The 22,469-nt window shown below is 43.6% G+C and overlaps 1 protein-coding gene across 3 annotated transcripts in view; it reads right to left on the reverse strand.

The window, feature by feature from the left end:
• Window positions 1-22,469, reverse strand: part of LOC106604157 (mucin-5AC) — a 51,674-nt gene that overhangs the window by 16,228 nt on the left and 12,977 nt on the right. Inside the window, exons 2-3 of one of the 3 annotated variants that reach the window (XM_045717826.1) lie at window positions 16,532-16,825; window positions 14,075-15,405 (exon numbers count right to left, since the gene is read on the reverse strand). In XM_045717826.1, coding sequence (XP_045573782.1) covers window positions 14,075-14,279 — 205 coding nt within the window. In that variant the 5' untranslated portion in view covers window positions 14,280-15,405; window positions 16,532-16,825. Of the gene's footprint in view, window positions 1-4,961; window positions 5,197-14,074; window positions 15,406-16,531; window positions 16,826-22,469 lie in introns of those variants that run through there. The other 2 variants (XM_045717828.1, XM_045717827.1) reach the window with 2 other exon arrangements.

A 22,469-nucleotide genomic window follows, 5' to 3' on the forward strand; every position in this document is an offset into this window, starting at 1 on the left:
GTTATGGGCTTAAGAAAAGAAGACACCTGTACCATGTCAGATATAGAGATGAAATGTATTACATTTTGAGTTTGCATCCCAATATTACACTTTATATACTTCACAGAGGACTGAAATATAACAAAAACCGTTTGACATAAAACGCTGGATTTTCTGCGTTTAAAAAAAATCAACATTCTACCCACGATGCCACTAGGTCATTTGATTTCAGGAAAGGGCTACAATCCCAGTGCAGTCAAAAATGTGATTTTTCCTGTGTTTTATATATATTTCCACACTATGAGGTTGGAATAATACTGTGAAATTGTGAAAATTATGATAATGCCCTTTTAGTGTAAAACTGCCTGAAATTTCAGCCTGTTTTGATGGAATGAAGCTTTGGGCTTTCCATGGTGACATCACCATGCTGTAAATTAGTTTATAGACCAATAAGAAAGAGTTTCAAACCTCTCTGCCAATAAAAGCTCGTTTTAAGTTTTACCCTCCCCTCTCAGACCACTCCCAGCTAAATTGCTCTTTGCTCAGAAGCTATTTTTGTTCCTTTTTGCCAATTCTTTTGAAAACAAACACATTAAGGTACCTCATTTTTTACTCAGATAAAAACGGACATTTAAGGTTTAGGTTTCGCAATGAGAAAGGCATTTCAGACAAATCAACTATTTTTCAGTAATATAATATTTTGACTATGATGACTTGGCACTGTGGCTCATTATTTAGACAATGTGATAAAAAAAAAATATTTTTTTAAACAGTGTTTCTGTTGAAAATGGAGGCTTGGTTTATTGTCCGAGTTTAAGAGCTCCGTTCAGAGCAGGAGAAAGTATTTCCTCTCTACCATCTGGTCCCTCACCAAGCATTCCTCAGCAGCCGAGAACATTCCCTGTCAGCGTTCCCAAATGGCACCCTATTCCCTACATAGTGCACTACTTTTGACCAGAGCCCTATGGGGCACTGTGTAAGGAATACGATAGGGAATAGGGTTCTATTTGGGAATAAATCACTGCCTCAGTCAGTCTCTGAACCTCAGGCATGACTTTATAATGTCTTCAAGGCTGTAGATCAACCCTTTATTAATCATAAACAATTTCATCCGTAGCTCTATGTATCTCTCATTTCAGCCACAGGTCTATGTACCTCTCCATTTCAGCCACAGGTCTATGTACCCCTCCATTTCATCCACAGGTCTATGTACCTCTCCATTGCATCCGTAACTCTATGTACCTCTCCATTTCATCCGTAGCTCTATGTACCTCTCCATTTCAGCCACAGGTCTATGTACCTCTCCATTTCATCTGTAGCTCTATGTACCTCCCCATTTCAGCCACAGCTCTATGTACCTCTCCATTTCATCCGTAGCTCTATGTACCTCTCCATTTCATCCGTAGCTCTATGTACCTCTCCTTTTCATCCGTAGCTCTATGTACCTCTCCATTTCATCCGTAGCTCTATGTACCTCTCCATTTCAGCCACAGGTCTATGTACCTCTCCGTTTCATCCGTAGCTCTATGTACCTCTCCATTTCAGCCACAGGTCTATGTACCTCTCCGTTTCAGCCACAGGTCTATGTACCTCTCCATTTCATCCGTAGCTCTATGTACCTCTCCATTTCATCCGTAGCTCTATGTACCTCACCATTTCAGCCACAGGTCTATGTACCTCTCCATTTCAGCCACAGGTCTATGTACCTCTTCATTTCAGCCACAGGTCTATGTACCTCTCCATCACTAGTATCCTGGAGGAAAGTTGGAAATGCCTTTGCACTGAGGCTAGAATACTGCTCTAAAATATCCCTCCTTGAGGCTTTTCATGCGTTCACTGACTGGAATGTGAGGGAATGTATATTGTGTGTGTGTTATTCTGATCAAGGGGGTCCCATGTGGCTCAGTTGGTAGAGCATGCTGTTTGCAACGCCAGGGTTGTGGGTTCGATTCCCATGGGAGACCAGTACGGAGAAAAAAATTTATGCATTCACTACTGTAAGTCGCTCTGGATAAAAGCGTCTGCTAAATGCCTAAAAATGACAGCCAATCACAAACAATCCTCACTGGCTATTGTAATCCCGTATTTTCCCGGGTTATGCATATGCATACCATGACTATTCCGTTTCCTATTCCTGAGATCCTGGATTTAGTAGGTGAAGATCTCTAACTGTGCTTCTGACTGTGATTCACTGGAATACAGATCCAGCTCTGCCTCTGTCCAGACACCATCACCATCACCGACTGTGATTCACTATTACAACAACACAGCTGGCACCGCAGCAAACCTTCAACCTCTCTCCACATCACGACCATCCAGACAGGCGAACCTTCAACCTCTCTCCACATCACGACCATCCTGACAGGCAAACCTTCAACCTCTCTCCACATCATGACCATCCAGACAGGAACATTTTCAACCTCTCTCCACAACACGATCATCCTGACAGGCAAACCCTCAACCTCTCTCCACATCACGACCATCCAGACAGGAAAACCTTCAACCTCTCTCCACATCACGATCATCCTGACAGGCAAACCTTCAACCTCTCTCCACATCACGACCATCCAGACAGGAAAACCTTCAACCTCTCTCCACATCACGACCATCCTGACAGGCAAACCTTCAATCTCTCTCCACATCACGACCATCCAGACAGGCAAACCTTCAATCTCTCTCCACATCACGACCATCCAGACAGGCAAACCTTCAACCTCTCTCCACACCACGACCATCCAGACAGGCAAACCTTCAACCTCTCTCCACATCACGACCATCCTGACAGGCAAACCTTCAATCTCTCTCCACATCACGACCATCCAGACAGGAAAACCTTCAACCTCTCTCCACACCACGACCATCCAGACAGGCAAACCTTCAACCTCTCTCCACATCACGACCATCCTGACAGGCAAACCTTCAACCTCTCTCCACATCACGACCATCCTGACAGGCAAACCCTCAACCTCTCTCCACATCACGACCATCCAGACAGGAAAACCTTCAACCTCTCTCCACATCACGACCATCCTGACAGGCAAACCTTCAACCTCTCTCCACATCACGACCATCCTGACAGGCAAACCTTCAATCTCTCTCCACATCACGACCATCCAGACAGGAAAATCTTCAACCTCTCTCCACATCACGACCATCCTGACAGGCAAACCTTCAATCTCTCTCCACACCACGACCATCCAGACAGGCAAACCTTCAACCTCTCTCCACACCACGACCATCCAGACAGGCAAACCTTCAACCTCTCTCCACATCACGACCATCCTGACAGGCAAACCTTCAACCTCTCTCCACATCATGACCATCCAGACAGGCAAACCTTCAACCTCTCTCCACACCACGACCATCCTGACAGGCAAACCTTCAACCTCACTCCACATCACGACCATCCAGACAGCTACTGTACATCGACTGATGGGAACCACGGTGTCCTAGCCAATCACAACAACGACTAAAGCAGCCAACCAGCTGGCTCCAAACTCTGACTTGGGGGATCGCATTCCACATGGCACCCTATCCCTTACCTGTAGTCCACTACTTTTGACCAGAACCCTATGGAAAAGTTGTGCACTATATAGGGAATAGGGCACCATTTAGGGCACCACTTAGCTTTCCCATGGTGTTCATATTAACAGGCAGATTTTCCTGGCTCTGAGTGGGTCTTTTCATTAAATATCATGATGATCCCTCCAGCTACAGTTTACAGCCAGCCGACGACCAGACCAGGAATAATCTACATCTGTATTTTACATTTTACAGGCTGGATCTGGACCTTAATTAACTTAACCCACAAAGGGAGAGCACTTTTGTTTATTACATAATTCACTTGCTTTGGCAATGTGAATATGTTTTACCATGCCAATAAACCCCTTAAATTGAAATTGAATTGAAGAGGGGGTGGTGGGGGCAGAGAGAGATAGAGAGAGGGGGCAGAGAGAGATAGAGAGAGGGGGAAGGAGAGAGAGAGAGAGAGAGAGAGAGAGAGAGAGAGAGAGAGAGAGAGAGAGAGAGAGAGAGAGAGAGAGAACTATGTAGCGAATAGGGTGCCATTTGGCGCAATACACCTATCAGGTGACGCATAGTTGCGCAAACACACAAACCACCAATCACGAGCATTTTGATATGATAATGAAATATTGACCACCAAAATAGATCATATCCTGCCGTTTGCCTTATGCAATGGTAGGACACACTGAGTTATATGTGCGCATTACAATTTAATAAATGGTCAGGATTTAGGAATTTAATGACCGTTATTTGGTTAATCTGTTAAACCCAAATGGGGCGGCAGGCAGCCTAGTGGTTGGAGCGTTGGACCAGTAACCCGAAAGGTTGCAAGATCGAATCCTCTGAGCTGACAAGGTATAAATCTGTCTTTCTGCCTCTGAACAAGGCAGTTAACCCACTGTTCCTAGGCCGTCATTGTAAATAAGAATTAGTTCTTAACTGACTTGCCTAGTTAAATAAAGGTTAAATAAAAATGCCGACGAGTGCAAAGCTGAACTATGATGACAGACAAGCGTTTGTCTAACCGTTTCTGCCATGTTCTAAACCACCATACGAGACTATATTGTAGACTACACTTCGGACAGAAATCACAGATGTCATATGGCCATGAAATAGCGTGGATTCAATTTTCCACTACATTAAATTACCTCATCACATGGTGGAACATTCATCAAGTATGAATTCAACGTTCAATCGATGCCCGTTTACTAGAGAAAAAGTTACAATTTGGGAAGTCCATAAAACATCCATAAACGTTATTTCACCGCACATACCTGGATAAATAAAGCAAATGCACATTCTAAGTTACAAAACGCTTCAACTTCTCTCTAGCTTTCAAAACCAAAGGAAAACTTCAGAGTTTAGGGTGGAAATACATTTACTGATAAGTTTTCTGCTCTATGAGGAAGTTACAAAGTAACTTTACCACTCCCTTTTTCTTTTTAGTCTTTCCTTACCTTTTTAAAAGTCAGACACCTCCGCTCTTTAGTTACCGTTCCACGAGCTTTTCCAATTTAACTGTATCTGCTTCCCCCACACCCCCTTCTGCTGCTCTGCTCGACAGAAGGATCGGATTTCGTTTTCGTTGCAAAAGCTGCTGGTCCCTACAGCGCGCACAGCACAGGCTCGCTTTGCCTCCATCCAGTCCAGCGCGCACACACACACACACTGACAGACTTCACATGGACTGTGGCGCAGACAGAGTAGAGTGGTGAGTTTGGGTAGTTCCAGAGGTTGGATCGTGCCATCATAGAGATGAGTAGAGTATTTTACATCCCCAAAGATAGCCTGCATTTCAGATTGAATAAAGATGACACTCAGAAACCAGAAAGATGAACACATAAATCCCCTTGTTCACCAGTGAGGTGTAGACATATGGGGGGGATCATACAATCTGCCAAACTTTAACCTTGTTTTCAAACATGAAATGGTATCCAATGTGCGTACCTGGAGCGGCAGGTAGCCTAGTGGTTAGAGGGTAGAGGCCATGTTGAGTTAGACCAGGTACCAGAGGAGGGTAGAGAACATGTTGAGTTAGACCAGGTACCAGAGGGTAGAGGCCATGTTGAGTTAGAACAGGTACCAGAGGAGGGTTAAGACCATGTTGAGTTAGACCAGGTACCAGAGGAGGGTAGAGAACATGTTGAGTTAGACCAGGTACCAGAGGGTAGAGACCATGTTGAGTTAGACCAGGTACCAGAGGGTAGAGACCATGTTGAGTTAGACCAGGTACCAGAGGGTAGAGACCATGTTGAGTTAGACCAGGTACCAGAGGGTAGAGAACATGTTGAGTTAGACCAGGTACCAGAGGAGGGTAGAGAACATGTTGAGTTAGACCAGGTACCAGAGGAGGGTAGAGAACATGTTGAGTTAGACCAGGTACCAGAGGAGGGTTAAGACCATGTTGAGTTAGACCAGGTACCAGAGGAGGGTAGAGACCATGTTGAGTTAGACCAGGTACCAGAGGGTAGAGGCCATGTTGAGTTAGACCAGGTACCAGAGGAGGGTAGAGAACATGTTGAGTTAGACCAGGTACCAGAGGGTAGAGAACATGTTGAGTTAGACCAGGTACCAGAGGAGGGTAAAGACCATGTTGAGTTAGACCAGGTACCAGAGGGTAGAGACCATGTTGAGTTAGACCAGGTACCAGAGGAGGGTAGAGGCCATGTTGAGTTAGACCAGGTACCAGAGGAGGGTTAAGACCATGTTGAGTTAGACCAGGTACCAGAGGGTAGAGACCATGTTGAGTTAGACCAGGTACCAGAGGGTAGAGAACATGTTGAGTTAGACCAGGTACCAGAGGAGGGTTAAGACCATGTTGAGTTAGACCAGGTACCAGAGGAGGGTTAAGACCATGTTGAGTTATACCAGGTACCAGAGGAGGGTAGAGACCATGTTGAGTTAGACCAGGTACCAGAGGAGGGTAGAGACCATGTTGAGTTAGACCAGGTACCAGAGGGTAGAGAACATGTTGAGTTAGACCAGGTACCAGAGGGTAGAGGCCATGTTGAGTTAGACCAGGTACCAGAGGGTAGAGAACATGTTGAGTTAGACCAGGTACCAGAGGAGGGTAGAGGCCATGTTGAGTTAGACCAGGTACCAGAGGAGGGTAGAGAACATGTTGAGTTAGACCAGGTACCAGAGGGTAGAGACCATGTTGAGTTAGACCAGGTACCAGAGGAGGGTAGAGGCCATGTTGAGTTAGACCAGGTACCAGAGGAGGGTAGAGAACATGTTGAGTTAGACCAGGTACCAGAGGAGGGTAGAGACCATGTTGAGTTAGACCAGGTACCAGAGGAGGGTAGAGAACATGTTGAGTTAGACCAGGTACCAGAGGGTAGAGACCATGTTGAGTTAGACCAGGTACCAGAGGAGGGTAGAGACCATGTTGAGTTAGACCAGGTACCAGAGGAGGGTAGAGAACATGTTGAGTTAGACCAGGTACCAGAGGGTAGAGGCCATGTTGAGTTAGACCAGGTACCAGAGGGTAGAGGCCATGTTGAGTTAGACCAGGTACCAGAGGGTAGAGAACATGTTGAGTTAGACCAGGTACCAGAGGGTAGAGAACATGTTGAGTTAGACCAGGAACCAGAGGGTAGAGACCATGTTGAGTTAGACCAGGTACCAGAGGGTAGAGATCATGTTGAGTTAGACCAGGTACCAGAGGAGGGTAGAGACCATGTTGAGTTAGACCAGGAACCAGAGGGTAGAGACCATGTTGAGTTAGACCAGGAACCAGAGGGTAGAGAACATGTTGAGTTAGACCAGGAACCAGAGGGTAGAGACCATGTTGAGTTAGACCAGGAACCAGAGGGTAGAGACCATGTGTACAGCTGGTGGGTTATAGACCATAGGAAGATCCTCTAGGCCCTTTAAGAAAGTTAGGTTAGGCACCTGACCTTCTTTTCTCTATGTGTGGAGGGAGGGAGGAAGAGAGAGAGAGAGAGGGGAGTGCCTTCCTGTCCACATGCCTGCTCTCTCTCTCTCTCTCTCTCGTCGGGGCTAGGTGACTCAGACCTCTTCCTGCCTACCTCCCTGTCTGCCTCCCTCCCTGTCTGTCTGTCAACACTCTCCAGGCGTTCCCTCTCTGTCAGCACTCTCCAGGCGTTCCCTCTCTGTCAGCCCTCTCCAGGCGGCATCTCTCTGTCTGCCCTCTCCAGGTGGCATTCCCTCTCTGTCTGGCCTCTCCAGGCGTTCCCTCTCTGTCAGCACTCTCCAGGCGTTCCCTCTCTGTCAGCCCTCTCCAGGCGGCACCTCTCTGTCTGCCCTCTCCAGGCGGCATCTCTCTGTCTGCCCTCTCCAGGCGTTCCCTCTCTGTCAGCCCTCTCCAGGCGTTCCCTCTCTGTCTGGCCTCTCCAGGCGTTCCCTCTCTGTCTGGCCTCTCCAGGCGTTCCCTCTCTGTCTGCCCTCTCCAGGCGGTATCTCTCTGTCTGCCCTCTCCAGGCGTTCCCTCTCTGTCTGGCCTCTCCAGGCGTTCCCTCTCTGTCAGCCCTCTCCAGGCGTTCCCTCTCTGTCTGGCCTCTCCAGGCGTTCCCTCTCTGTCTGGCCTCTCCAGGCGTTCCCTCTCTGTCTGGCCTCTCCAGGCGTTCCCTCTCTGTCTGGCCTCTCCAGGCGTTCCCTCTCTGTCTGGCCTCTCCAGGCGTTCCCTCTCTGTCTGGCCTCTCCAGGCGTTCCCTCTCTGTCTGCCCTCTCCAGGCGGTACCTCTCTGTCTGGCCTCTCCAGGCGGTACCTCTCTGTCTGGCCTCTCCAGGCGTTCCCTCTCTGTCTGGCCTCTCCAGGCGGTCCCTCTCTGTCTGGCCTCTCCAGGCGGTACCTCTCTGTCTGGACTCTCCAGGCGTTCCCTCTCTGTCTGCCCTCTCCAGGCGTTCCCTCTCTGTCTGGACTCTCCAGGCGGTACCTCTCTGTCTGGCCTCTCCAGGCGGTTCCCTCTCTGTCTGCCCTCTCCAGGCGGTACCTCTCTGTCTGCCCTCTCCAGGTGGTCCCTCTCTGTCTGTCCTCTGTGAACTCCGGAGTCCTTCTCTCTGGGCTTCAACCTGCAGGGAGGGACATGAACTTCCTTCGCTTTCCTCCAGCAGTGACACAACTTGGCCCTTGGCAATGAGGCTCCCTCCCTCCCACTGTCTTAACTTCACTCTCACTCTGGTCTGACCTGAGTCTTTCACTCTCTCAATTCAAAAGGGCTTCCTTGGAATTGGGAAACATATGTTTACATTGCCAATGCCAGAGGATGTTATTTATCAATGTTGAACTAAACGCAAAACTCAGACCATGAGTATAAACAACTACTGTTCTTATGAGGGAAATGGAGGTATTTAATTCACAATAATCCTAATAATGGTAGGCTAATAAAAACATAACGTACTGTTACTATTACTATTATTATATAGGACTAAATCATAACCATATTACAGGATATGTCTCTATTATTATACAGGACTAAATCATAATCATATTACAGGACATGTCTATTATTATATAGGACTAAATCATAATCATATTACAGGATATGTCTATTATTATATAGGACTAAATCATAATCATATTACAGGACATGTCTCTATTATTATATAGGACTAAATCATAATCATATTACAGGACATGTCTATTATTATATAGGACTAAATCATAATCATATTATAGGATATGTCTATTATTATATAGGACTAAATCATAATCATATTACAGGACATGTCTATTATTATATAGGACTAAATCATAATCATATTACAGGACATGTCTATTATTATATAGGACTAAATCAGAATCATATTATAGGACATGTCTCTATTATTATATAGGACTAAATCATAATCATATTATAGGACATGTCTATTATTATATAGGACTAAATCATAATCATATTATAGGACATGTCTATTATTATATAGGACTAAATCATAATCATATTACAGGACATGTCTATTATTATATAGGACTAAATCATAATCATATTACAGGACATGTCTATTATTATATAGGACTAAATCAGAATCATATTATAGGACATGTCTATTATTATATAGGACTAAATCATAATCATATTATAGGACATGTCTATTATTATATAGGACTAAATCAGAATCATATTATAGGACATGTCTCTATTATTATATAGGACTAAATCATAATCATATTATAGGACATGTCTCTATTATTATATAGCACTAAATCATAATCATATTACAGGACATGTCTATTATTATATAGGACTAAATCATAATCATATTACAGGACATGTCTATTATTATATAGGACTAAATCATAATCATATTACAGGACATGTCTATTATTATATAGGACTAAATCATAATCATATTACAGGACATGTCATATATAGGACTAAATCAGAATCATATTACAGGACATGTCTATTATTATATAGGACTAAATCATAATCATATTACAGGACATGTCTATTATTATATAGGACTAAATCATAATCATATTACAAGACATGTCCCCTTACATGTCTGGTTTATTCCCGCTAACAAAACACATTTTATGCTCGTTCAACAGCAAAACATGCTTGAAAGTAAATAAACCTGTAGCCTATTTATTATATTTGAAAGTATGGGTATAAGGTACAGTATTGCTGTGTGATAGGATCTCAACGTCATGTGATAGGAGCTCAACGTCATGTGATAGGAGCTCAACGTCATGTGATAGGAACTTAACATCATGTGATAGGAGCTCAACGTCATGTGATAGGAGCTCAACGTCATGTGATAGGAACTCAACGTCATGTGATAGGAACTCAACGTCATGTGATAGGAACTCAACGTCATGTGATAGGAACTCAACATCATAGTCTATTTCATCTCAGACTCTATACCAAGGCAAGACATAGAAACACAATCATTGATGAACAAAATATTGAACAACAGTAAAGTGTGCTGCCACTAGTTTGAACATAGATGAATAGGACTTAACCTCTCTCCAAACACAGGGTTAAAACTCCGCCCAGACACTGTCTGATACCTGGATGTTGGACAACACTACTAAACACAGGGTTAAAACTCAGCTCAGACACTGTCTGATACCTGGATGTTGGACAACACTACTAAACACAGGGTTAAAACTCTGCTCAGACACTGTCTGATACCTGGATGTTGGACAACACTACTAAACACAGGGTTAAAACTCCGCCCAGACACTGTCTGATACCTGGATGTTGGACAACACTACTAAACACAGGGTTAAAACTCAGCTCAGACACTGTCTGATACCTGGATGTTGGACAACACTACTAAACACAGGGTTAAAACTCTGCTCAGACACTGTCTGATACCTGGATGTTGGACAACACTACTAAACACAGGGTTAAAACTCAGCTCAGACACTGTCTGATACCTGGATGTTGGACAACACTACTAAACACAGGGTTAAAACTCTGCTCAGACACTGTCTGATACCTGGATGTTGGACAACACTACTAAACACAGGGTTAAAACTCTGCTCAGACACTGTCTGATACCTGGATGTTGGACAACACTACTAAACACAGGGTTAAAACTCTGCTCAGACACTGTCTGATACCTGGATGTTGGACAACACTACTAAACACAGGGTTAAAACTCTGCTCAGACACTGTCTGATACCTGGATGTTGGACAACACTACTAAACACGGGGTTAAAACTCTGCTCAGACACTGTCTGATACCTGGATGTTGGACAACACTACTAAACACGGGGTTAAAACTCTGCTCAGACACTGTCTGATACCTGGATGTTGGACAACACTACTAAACACAGGGTTAAAACTCTGCTCAGACACTGTCTGATACCTGGATGTTGGACAACACTACTAAACACAGGGTTAAAACTCTGAGCTCACTGCTTCACCTCAGTATAGTAGGCTCATCTATATCCCAGTTCTGTGTGAACACACACACACACACACACACACACACACAGACAGACAGACAGACAGACAGACAGACAGACAGACAGACAGACAGACAGACAGACAGACAGACAGACAGACAGACAGACAGACACTCTGTCTGAGGGGTTTTCCACATTACTCTTTAACGAGATCACAATGTTTCTCCTTCATCACTGATGTGTTTATGTCTCTCTCTCTCTTTCATTCAGTTTTTAAATTACTGACTCCAACTCTGCTTTCCTGTCACTGTAGCAGCATAATGATAATGATCTGAACATAACTTATTATGAAGTCCTTTCCAACAACTTTTCCCTCAGTCCTTTATAGTCTGGACTGGTCCTGGGTATAGAGCCTTTCTATGCCTCAACACAGTCCATTATGGTCTGGACTGGTCCTGGGTATAGAGCCTTTCTGAGATTGCCCTTCAGGTTGGGGTGCCTTTCCATCTCAGAGTAGTCTAGTTTCTGTGTGTGTGCGTGTGTGTGTGTGTGTGCGTGTGTTCGTGTGTATATGTTTGTGTTTTTGTACGCACGTGTGTGTGTGTGTGTGTGTGTGTGTGTGTGTGTGTGTGTGTGTGTGTGTGTGTGTGTGTGTGTGTGTACACAGGTGTGTGTGTACACAGGTGTGTGTGTGTCAGGGTAACCCAGTCTGCATTTTTACGGTGGGGAAACAGATGTTTCATCGAGCGTTTAACCATTTCTGACGTAACGTGGAGTTTACTGTCTCTAACCCAGGAGTGATTAGTTTACTGTCTCCAACCCAGGAGCGATCAGCTGAGTGATTAGTTTACTGTCTCTAACCCAGGAGTGATCAGCTGAGTGATTAGTTTACTGTCTCTAACCCAGGAGTGATTAGTTTACTGTCTCTAACCCAGGCTGAGTGATTAGTTTACTGTCTCTAACCCAGGAGTGATCAGCTGAGTGATTAGTTTACTGTCTCTAACCCAGGAGTGATCAGCTGAGTGATTAGTTTACTGTCTCTAACCCAGGAGTGATCAGCTGAGTGATTAGTTTACTGTCTCTAACCCAGGAGTGATCAGCTGAGTGATTAGTTTACTGTCTCTAACCCAGGAGCGATCAGCTGAGTGATTAGTTTACTGTCTCTAACCCAGGAGTGATTAGTTTACTGTCTCTAACCCAGGAGTGATCAGCTAAGTGATTAGTTTACTGTCTCTAACCCAGGAGCGATCAGCTGCGTGTTAGATATTGTCCACTGCTCTCTTTCTGTTCTCGTTTCTCTTCAACTCTAAACTTACTCATCTCTAAATAGGGAATACAGTAAGATGAATTGAAGCTGAATTGAAGACTCCGGGATGATGACCTTCTAGGCAGAGTTCCTCTGTCCAGTGTCTGTGTTCATCTTAATCTTTTCTTTTTATTGGCCATTCTGAGATATGGCTTTTTCTTTGCAACTCAGACTAGAAGGCCAGTATCCCGGAGTCGCCTCTTCAGTGTTGACGTTGAGACTGGTGTTTTGCGGGTACTATTTAATGAAGCTGCCAGTTGAGGACTTGTGAGGTGTCTGTTTCTCAAACTAGATACTCTAATGTACTTGTCCTCTTGCTCAGTTGTGCACCGGGGCCTCCCACTCCTCTTTCTATTCTGGTTAGAACCAGTTTGCGCTCTTCTGTGAAGGGAGTAGTACACAGCGTTCTACGAGATCTTCAGTTTCTTAGCAATTTCTAGCATGGAATAGCCTTCATTTCTCAGAACAAGAATAGACTGATGAGTTTCAGAAGAAAGTTCTTTGTTTCTGGCCATTTTGAGCCTGTAATTGAACCCACAAATGCTGATGCTCCAGATACTCAACTAGTCTAAAGAGGGCCAGTTTTATTGCTTTTTTAATCAGGACAACAGTTTTCAGCTGTGCTAACATAATTGCAAAAGGGTTTTCTAATGATCAATTATCCTTTTAAAATGATAAACTTTGATTCGCTAAAACAACGTGCCATTGGAACACGAGTGATGGTTGCTGATAATGGACCTCTGAAGGCCTACGTAGATATTCCATAAAAATCTGCCTTTTCCAGCTACAATAGTCATTTACAACATTAACAATGTCTACACTGTATTTCTGACCAATTTGATGTTATTTTAATAGACAAAAAAAATTGCTTTTCTTTCAAAAACAAGGAAATTTCTAAGTGACCCCAAACTTTTGAACAGTAGTGTACCTCTGTATATATTTTTTCATTTAACCTTTATTTAAATCGGCAAGTCGGTTAAGAACAAATTCTTATTTACAATGACGGCCTACCGGGGAACAGCGGGTAAACTGCCTTGTTCAGGAGCAGAACGACAGATTTTTACCTTGTCAGCTCAGGATTTCGTTCTTGCAACCTAGTCCAACGCTCTAACCACTAGGCTACCTGCTGCCCCATACCTCTGTATATGTCTCTTTATATACCTCTGTATATACCTCTACCTCTGTATATGTCTCTTTATATACCTCTGTATATACCTCTACCTCTGTATATGCCTCTGTCATCACTTCAAAACAGTTCGTTGAAACTGACTGTTTTGTCCTTGATTTCAACTACTGAATCTCAGATTCACATTGCTGTAGTTCCATTATGTTCCACGTTCGCTCCTGCTGTTGCAGGTAAGTTATCCAAAAAGAAGGCAGACTAACTACAGACTAACTAGAAACCAAAGCCATGTAAACAGAATAAACATCAAACTTACTGGTTTTCCGAGCCAGCTGATTGGTGGAGGTCGATGTCACCTGTCCTTTGATCCCTCTGTAGTCCCGCCTCTCCCAAGATGCATCGCTCTCTCTGTTGCCGGTGTCCACATCCTTGCTCTGCCCCCCCTGAAGGGGCTTCCTCCCCCCACCTGGGCTCCAGCTTACCCCCCTCCTCACAGACATATGACCCCTCTCCGTCTCCATCTCTACCCCCAGGACGGTGCCTCGATCTGGTGGAGCTTTGCTGCTCTGCTAGAGAGTTCTGGAGCTCCTCTGGTTCTCCTCTGGTTTGCTCCACAGTTTCTGTCTCTTCTTCTACCCAGACTGTCTGCAGCCCTGCCTGGCTTGATCTGTATGTCAGTTTGAGGATCACCGTTTGGGGAGCGAGTGGAGAAAAAAATAGAATCACCAGTGGGGATAAGGAGAATCTTAGCTATCCATATTGCTTCTCCTACTGTTGAACATTTCTCTTTCTGCAGTAATCCTCCTTAATGTTTCTTTTAGTCCTTTAGTCTTGTAGCTAGCAGGGAGGGAGGCTGACGGATGGCAGAAGTGTGCTGTTCCTCTGGTTCTGACACACTGTTACTACACAGTATTACTCAGGACTTACCAGAAACAGTATCAGGGACCTCCCGGGAGACTAAAGCAGGCTGGGAGTTCCACAGACACAGAGCACGCTGGATCAGTTCCCAGGGACCACAGCCAAGACGCTTTCACAATAACGATGTGCTCTACTGCAAATCTCCAGCTAAAGAAGAAAGGCTGATAAAACATCAAACTTTTCTATTTCTGTTTGTGTCTGTCTTCCCTCCCTCTCAATCTTTCTCTTTCTCCAAAACCCAGACGCTTGTCGTCTCTTCCTCCCCCTTTTCTTTCAATCTTTCGTTTGTTTTTCTTTCTTAGTCCAGCCACCAAAACATGCCTGTTGACTGCATTGCAATCTCTACTAGACAGATAATTGTTCTTGTTGAGAAAGCGAGCAGCTCTTTATCTTGGAAGACCGTTACTCAACAACGCCGAGAAGGGAGTGACAGGGGTGGAAATGTTTCAAAGCTTCCTGCTGTTTGGTTCGGACAAAGTGAGAAACAGCATTTCATTCTAGAAAGGTCACTGCTAAGAGCAGTCAGGATTCACCGAGCTCCGCTGGCCGATATTTCAACTGTATATTTTGTATTGATATCTCATCCAGATGGCTTCCTTTGTGAGAGTCACATACATTAAAGTATATACACTAAGCCCAAAAAACCTTCTATAAACAGAAGAATCGATATCTTCCAAGGAGTTGGACTTTTAACCACTCAGGAGTCAAGCAGGGAGTCGCATCTTAGTCCTGTTGGATGTTGGTTTGGATTAGATGCAGAGATATACAGTATGTTCTCTTAATATACACACATTACCATTATATCAATACATTACCATTATATCCATACATTACCATTATATCAATACATTACCATTATGTCCACACATTACCATTATATCCATATATTACCATTATATCAATACATTACCATTATATCCATACATTACCATTATATCAATACATTACCATTATATCAATACATTACCATTATATCCATACATTACCATTATATCAATACATTACCATTATATCCACACATTACCATTATATCCACACATGACCATTATATCCACACATTACCATTATATCCATACATTACCATTATATCAATACATTACCATTATATCCACATATTACCATTATATCCACACATGACCATTATATCCACACATTACCATTATATCCACACATTACCATTATATCCACACATTACCATTATATCCACACATGACCATTATATCCACACATTACCATTATATCCACACATTACCATTATATCCATACATTACCATTATATCAATACATTACCATTATATCCATACATTACCATTATATCAATACATTACCATTATGTCCACACATTACCATTATATCCATATATTACCATTATATCAATACATTACCATTATATCCATACATTACCATTATATCAATACATTACCATTATATCAATACATTACCATTATAACCATACATTACCATTATATCAATACATTACCATTATATCCACACATTACCATTATATCCACACATTACCATTATATCCACACATTATCATTATATCCATACATTACCATTATATCAATACATTACCATTATGTCAATACATTACCATTATAACCATACATTACCATTATATCAATACATTACCATTATATCCACACATTACCATTATAACCATACATTACCATTATATCCACACGTTACCATTATAAACATACATTACCATTATATCCACACATTACCATTATAACCATACATTACCATTATATCCACACGTTGCCATTATAAACATACATTACCATTATATCCACACATTACCATTATATCCACACATTACCATTATATCCACACATTACCATTATATCCATACCTTACAATTAGAGCTGAGGCTCAGGCAGCAGAGTTCAGTTGGTTTATTTAGGTTGTTTCGGGGGGGGAGATTACAATGTCTATGTTAAGGGAAATAGGTTGTTTATCCAGTCTGGGTGATACTTCAACTATTAGTCTGGGTGATCTGTATCTCCAGCCCCTATTGAAGGTGTGTATGGTAAAACATGGTGCTGTAGGATTCAGGTTAGAGTAAAGCTGTTGTTGTCATGAGCGGCTGATCTCCGCTGGTTCTGTGTCCGAGCCCGTTCAGTGTCCAGGTCTGGGACACTACCACCTGAAAGACAGGAGAAGAAGAAGATCAGTATTCATCTGTTAACTGAATTTATAGGTAACCTCTCTGACTCACTGATGTGTAGAAATGCAGGAAGTTAGGAGGGAGCCTTGCTCGGACCTTGCGGGGGGGGGGCTCGCGAACTGCGGTATGCCACTGATCACAGCTGTTTGATACAGAAAGAATTGCGGCCCACACCTTGGCCATCCAACGCTCCAAGGTCTGCACTCTTAGAAGAAAATGGGCCTTTTGGTTTGCCACGCCAGCTGAACCTTTCCAGTTCAAAAAGGTTTCTTGAGGAATCCCTCTATAAAGGTTCAAACCGGGACCTTTTTGTGATGAGAGGGGTTCCATTTTGAACCTTTTTAATATTATATTGTGGATTGGATATATATATCAGATTGGAGGCACAGTTTATTCGAGGCGTGGCTTTCAGATAGTTATTTTTGGCCACCCGTTAGCGTAAATGTAATTCCCGTTCATCATGTTAAGATTGTAGACTGCAAATATATATCTATTTTATATTTATGCATATTACATATTATATTAATAATATTAACATTGTTAATGATATATGGTTATAAAGTGGTAACTAGTCCAACTTTGGGATTAGCACAGGCTCTTGAGGAACTAATACACCTCTGTTAGCCTCGTTGAAGCTACAAAACTGTCAGTGTTCAACAATACAACAGAACAGGTGAACAGGAATGACATTTACTCTAATGGGTGGCCCAAAAATAGATCTATCTTGAAGCCCCTACCCAGCCACGCCCCGACTCCAGGGTTCTTCCAGGAACCTGTTGCTAAATTGAATAATTAAAAGGTTCCTCCAAGAACCGCTCAATTACCGAAAATGCAAATATGAACCATTGACTAGCAGTGGTTCCTTGAGGATATCCAGGGGCTCCTTGAGAATTATTTTGAGAATTATTTTTTGAGACAGTGGTTTTGGTTTCCACATCTTTAGCTAATCTGTTTGTCTGGTTCTCTACCAGTCTAATGCTTTATAATGAGCACTTGTTTACTGCCAAATATTGTAACGCTCCACCCACCTACACAAATTTTAAAGACAGCAAAGCACCACTGAAAAACTGAAAGTGGGATACACACTCACACACACACACACACACACACACACGCACGCACGCACGCACGCACGCACGCACGCACGCACGCACACACACGCACACACACAAGCACAAACACACACACACACACACACACACGCACACACACAAGCACAAACACACACACTCTCCTACATGGGAAGGAAAGGTCAGGACATTAAGAGTTGGATGTCGGGAAATCTCACTAAATGACTAAAGCTGCCAACTCTTAGCCCAATCTCTGCCTCTGTGTTGTATTGCACTCAGGAGCTGACAAGGTTAATGTGGATTAATTAATATATGCTTTGTCTATACTCCAGTCTCAAGTGTTACAACTATCACCTGTTGATGTCTCAGTCTATAAAGGATTGCATTAGATAAGGAGGGTCATGTTTCAGTCTATAAAGGATTACATTAGACAAGGAGGGTCATGTTTCAGTCTATAAAGGATTACATTAGACAAGGAGGGTTATGTTTCAGTCTGTAAAGGATTACATTAGACAAGGAGGGTCATGTTTCAGTCTGTGAAGGATTACATTAGACAAGGAGGGTCATGTTTCAGTCTGTGAAGGATTACATTAGACAAGGAGGGTCATGTTTCAGTCTGTGAAGGATTACATTAGACCAGGAGGGTCATGTTTCAGTCTATAAAGGATTACATTAGACAAGGAGGGTCATGTTTCAGTCTATAAAGGATTACATTAGACAAGGAGGGTTATGTTTCAGTCTGTAAAGGATTACATTAGACAAGGAGGGTCATGTTTCAGTCTGTGAAGGATTACATTAGACAAGGAGGGTCATGTTTCAGTCTGTGAAGGATTACATTAGACAAGGAGGGTCATGTTTCAGTCTGTGAAGGATTACATTAGACAAGGAGGGTCATGTTTCAGTCTATAAAGGATTACATTAGACAAGGAGGGCCATGTTTCAGTCTATAAAGGATTACATTAGACCAGGAGGGTCATGTTTCAGTCTGTGAAGGATTACATTAGACAAGGAGGGTCATGTTACAGTCTGTGAAGGATTACATTAGACCAGGAGGGTCATGTTTCAGTCTGTAAAGGATTACATTAGACAAGGAGGGTCATGTTTCAGTCTGTGAAGGATTACATTAGACCAGGAGGGTCATGTTTCAGTCTATAAAGGATTACATTAGACCAGGAGGGTCATGTTTCAGTCTATAAAGGATTACATTAGACCAGGAGGGTCATGTTTCAGTCTATAAAGGATTACATTAGACCAGGAGGGTCATGTTTCAGTCTATAAAGGATTACATTAGACAAGGAGGGTCATGTTTCTCATCCAAATTTATTACAACACCCTGGGACTGTCTCTGTCTGTCTGTCTGTCCGTCCGTCCGTCAGTCTGTCTGTAATGATAAGTCCTATACCTGTTCAGACTTGTCTGTCCTCAATGCGATAGGGGTTCGCCTTGTTGTGTTCTTGAGTCACATTCAACGTGATAGTCAAGAGCTTAGTCACACAGACACAAAGAACAGTGTTGTTTTCGATGACCCCTTACAACCCCAAAACACACACACACACACACACACACACACACACACACACACACACACACACACACGCTGGCACGGACGCACAGAGGTACACACACATACTCCTCCAAAACACTGCATTTCACTACCCACTGGGCACAAACTGGTTGAATCAACATCATTTGTAAATGTACTGTGACGTGGAACCCTGCGTGGAAAATACATTGGATTTGAAAAAAGTAATCAACTGTTGTTTTGAGGGTAAAATTTCAACCACAGGTTTATGTCCTCATGCTAACCAATTTTCAACATAGACAAACCTTATATAAAATTTGTTGAATATGTACGTTTGAAACAATGCCAGATCTTTAACGTAATATCCACTATAACAAAAAAAACTATAGGGCTGCACCTCCTTCTGGAGAGATCTGTCTACAGCACCTCCTACTGGAGAGATCTATCTACAGCACCTCCTTCTGGAGAGATCCTTCTACAGCACCTCCTTCTGGAGAGATCTATCTACAGCACCTCCTTCTGGAGAGATCTATCTACAGCACCTCCTTCTGGAGAGATCCTTCTACAGCACCTCCTTCTGGAGAGATCTATCTACAGCACCTCCTTCTGGAGAGATCCTTCTACAGCACCTCCTACTGGAGAGATCTATCTACAGCACCTCCTTCTGGAGAGATCTATCTACAGCACCTCCTTCTGGAGAGATCCTTCTATAGCACCTCCTACTGGAGAGATCCTTCTACAGCACCTCCTACTGGAGAGATCCTTCTACAGCACCTCCTTCTGGAGAGATCTATCTACAGCACCTCCTTCTGGAGAGATCTATCTACAGCACCTCCTTCTGGAGAGATCCTTCTATAGCACCTCCTACTGGAGAGATCCTTCTACAGCACCTCCTACTGGAGAGATCCTTCTACAGCACCTCCTTCTGGAGAGATCTCTCTACAGCACCTCCTACTGGAGAGATCCTTCTATAGCACCTCCTACTGGAGAGATCCTTCTACAGCACCTCCTTCTGGAGAGATCTCTCTACAGCACCTTCTACTGGAGAGATCTATCTACAGCACCTCCTACTGGAGAGATCTATCTACAGCACCTCCTACTGGAGAGATCTATCTACAGCACCTCCTACTGGAGAGATCTATCTACAGTACCTCCTTCTGGAGAGATCTATCTACAGCACCTCCTACTGGAGAGATCTCTCTACAGCACCTCCTACTGGAGAGATCTATCTACAGCACCTCCTACTGGAGAGATCTATCTACAGCACCTCCTACTGGAGAGATCTATCTACAGCACCTCCTTCTGGAGATCTCTCTCTACAGCACCTCCTACTGGAGAGATCCTTCTACAGCACCTCCTACTGGAGAGATCCTTCTACTGCACCTCCTTCTGGAGAGATCTATCTACAGCACCTCCTACTGGAGAGATCTATCTACAGCACCTCCTACTGGAGAGATCTATCTACAGCACCTCCTTCTGGAGAGATCTATCTACAGCACCTCCTACTGGAGAGATCTCTCTACAGCACCTCCTACTGGAGAGATCTATCTACAGCACCTCCTACTGGAGAGATCAGTCAGACTCGTTAAAGAAAAAGAAGGATATGCTAGTCCGTGGTGAGTAATCGCAGTCCTGATGTCCAGAAGTTATTGTCGGTCATAAGAGATGGTAGCGGCAACGTTATGTACAAAATAAGTAAAAAAATAAGTTACAAACAACGCAAATAAACAAACAAAAAAACACAATCGGTTGGCTTATGTTATCGCGTGTGTGTATGCATGTGTCTATGTTTGTGTTGCTTCACAGACCCCGCTGTTCCAAATGATCTGTTTTTTAAATTTGATCAGTTCCTCAGTTATCTGATGTGGAATAGAGTTTCATGTAGTTATGGCTCTATTTAGTACTGTGCACCTCCCATAGTCTGTTCTGGACTTGGGGACTGTGAAGAGACCTCTGGTGTCATGTCTTGTGGGGTATGTATGGGTGTCCGAGCTGTGTGCTAGTCGTTTAAACAGACAGCTCGGTATATTCAGCTTGTCAACACTTCTTACAAAAACAAGTAGTGATGAAGTCAATCTTTCCTCCACTTTGGGCCATGAGAGATTGACATGCATATTATTTTTATTATTTTACCCCCTTTTTTCTCCCCAATTTCATGGTATCCGATTGGTAGTTACAGTCTTGTCTCATCGCTGCAACTCCCGTAAGGACTCGGGAGAGGCGAAGATCGAGAGCTGTCCTCCAAAACACAACCCAACCAAGCCGCACTGCTTCTTGACACAATGAACATCCAACCCGGAATCAAGCCGCACCAATGTGTCAGAGGAAACACCGTACACCTGGCGACCTGGTCAGTGTGCAATGCGCCCGGCCCGACACAGGAGTCGCTAGTGCGCGATGAGACAAGGATATCCCTGCCGGACAAACCCTCCCCAACCCGGACGGCCCCATGTGCCTCCCGGTCGCAGCTCTGGTGGCACAGCTAGCACTGCGATGCAGTGCCTTAGACCACTGCGATGCAGTGCCTTAGACCACTGCGATGCAGTGCCTTAGACCACTGCACCACCCGGGAGGCCCCTACATGCATATTATTAATGTTTGCTCTCTGTGTACATCCAAGGGCCAGTCATGCTGCCCTGTTCTGATCCAATTGCAATTTTCCTAAGTCCCTCTTTGTGGCACCTGACCACACGACTGAACAGTAGTCCAGGTGCGACAAAGCTAGAGCCTGTAGGGACCTACCTTGTTGATAGTGTTGTTAAGAAGGTAGAAACTAGGGCCTGTAGGACCTGCCTTGTTGATAGTGTTGTTAAGAAGGTAGAAACTAGGCCCTGTAGGACCTACCTTGTTCATAGTGTTGTTAAGAAGGCAGAGCAGCGCTTTATTATGGACATACTTCTCCCCATTTTAGTTACTGTTATATGTTTTGACCATGACAGTTTACAATCCAGGGTTACTCCAAGCAGTTAATTCACCTCAACTTGCTCAATTTCCACATTATTTATTGCAATATTTAGTTGAGGTTTAGCGT

This window comes from Salmo salar, chromosome ssa05 (assembly GCF_905237065.1).
Source record: "Salmo salar chromosome ssa05, Ssal_v3.1, whole genome shotgun sequence".
NCBI classification, from domain to species: domain Eukaryota; kingdom Metazoa; phylum Chordata; class Actinopteri; order Salmoniformes; family Salmonidae; genus Salmo; species Salmo salar.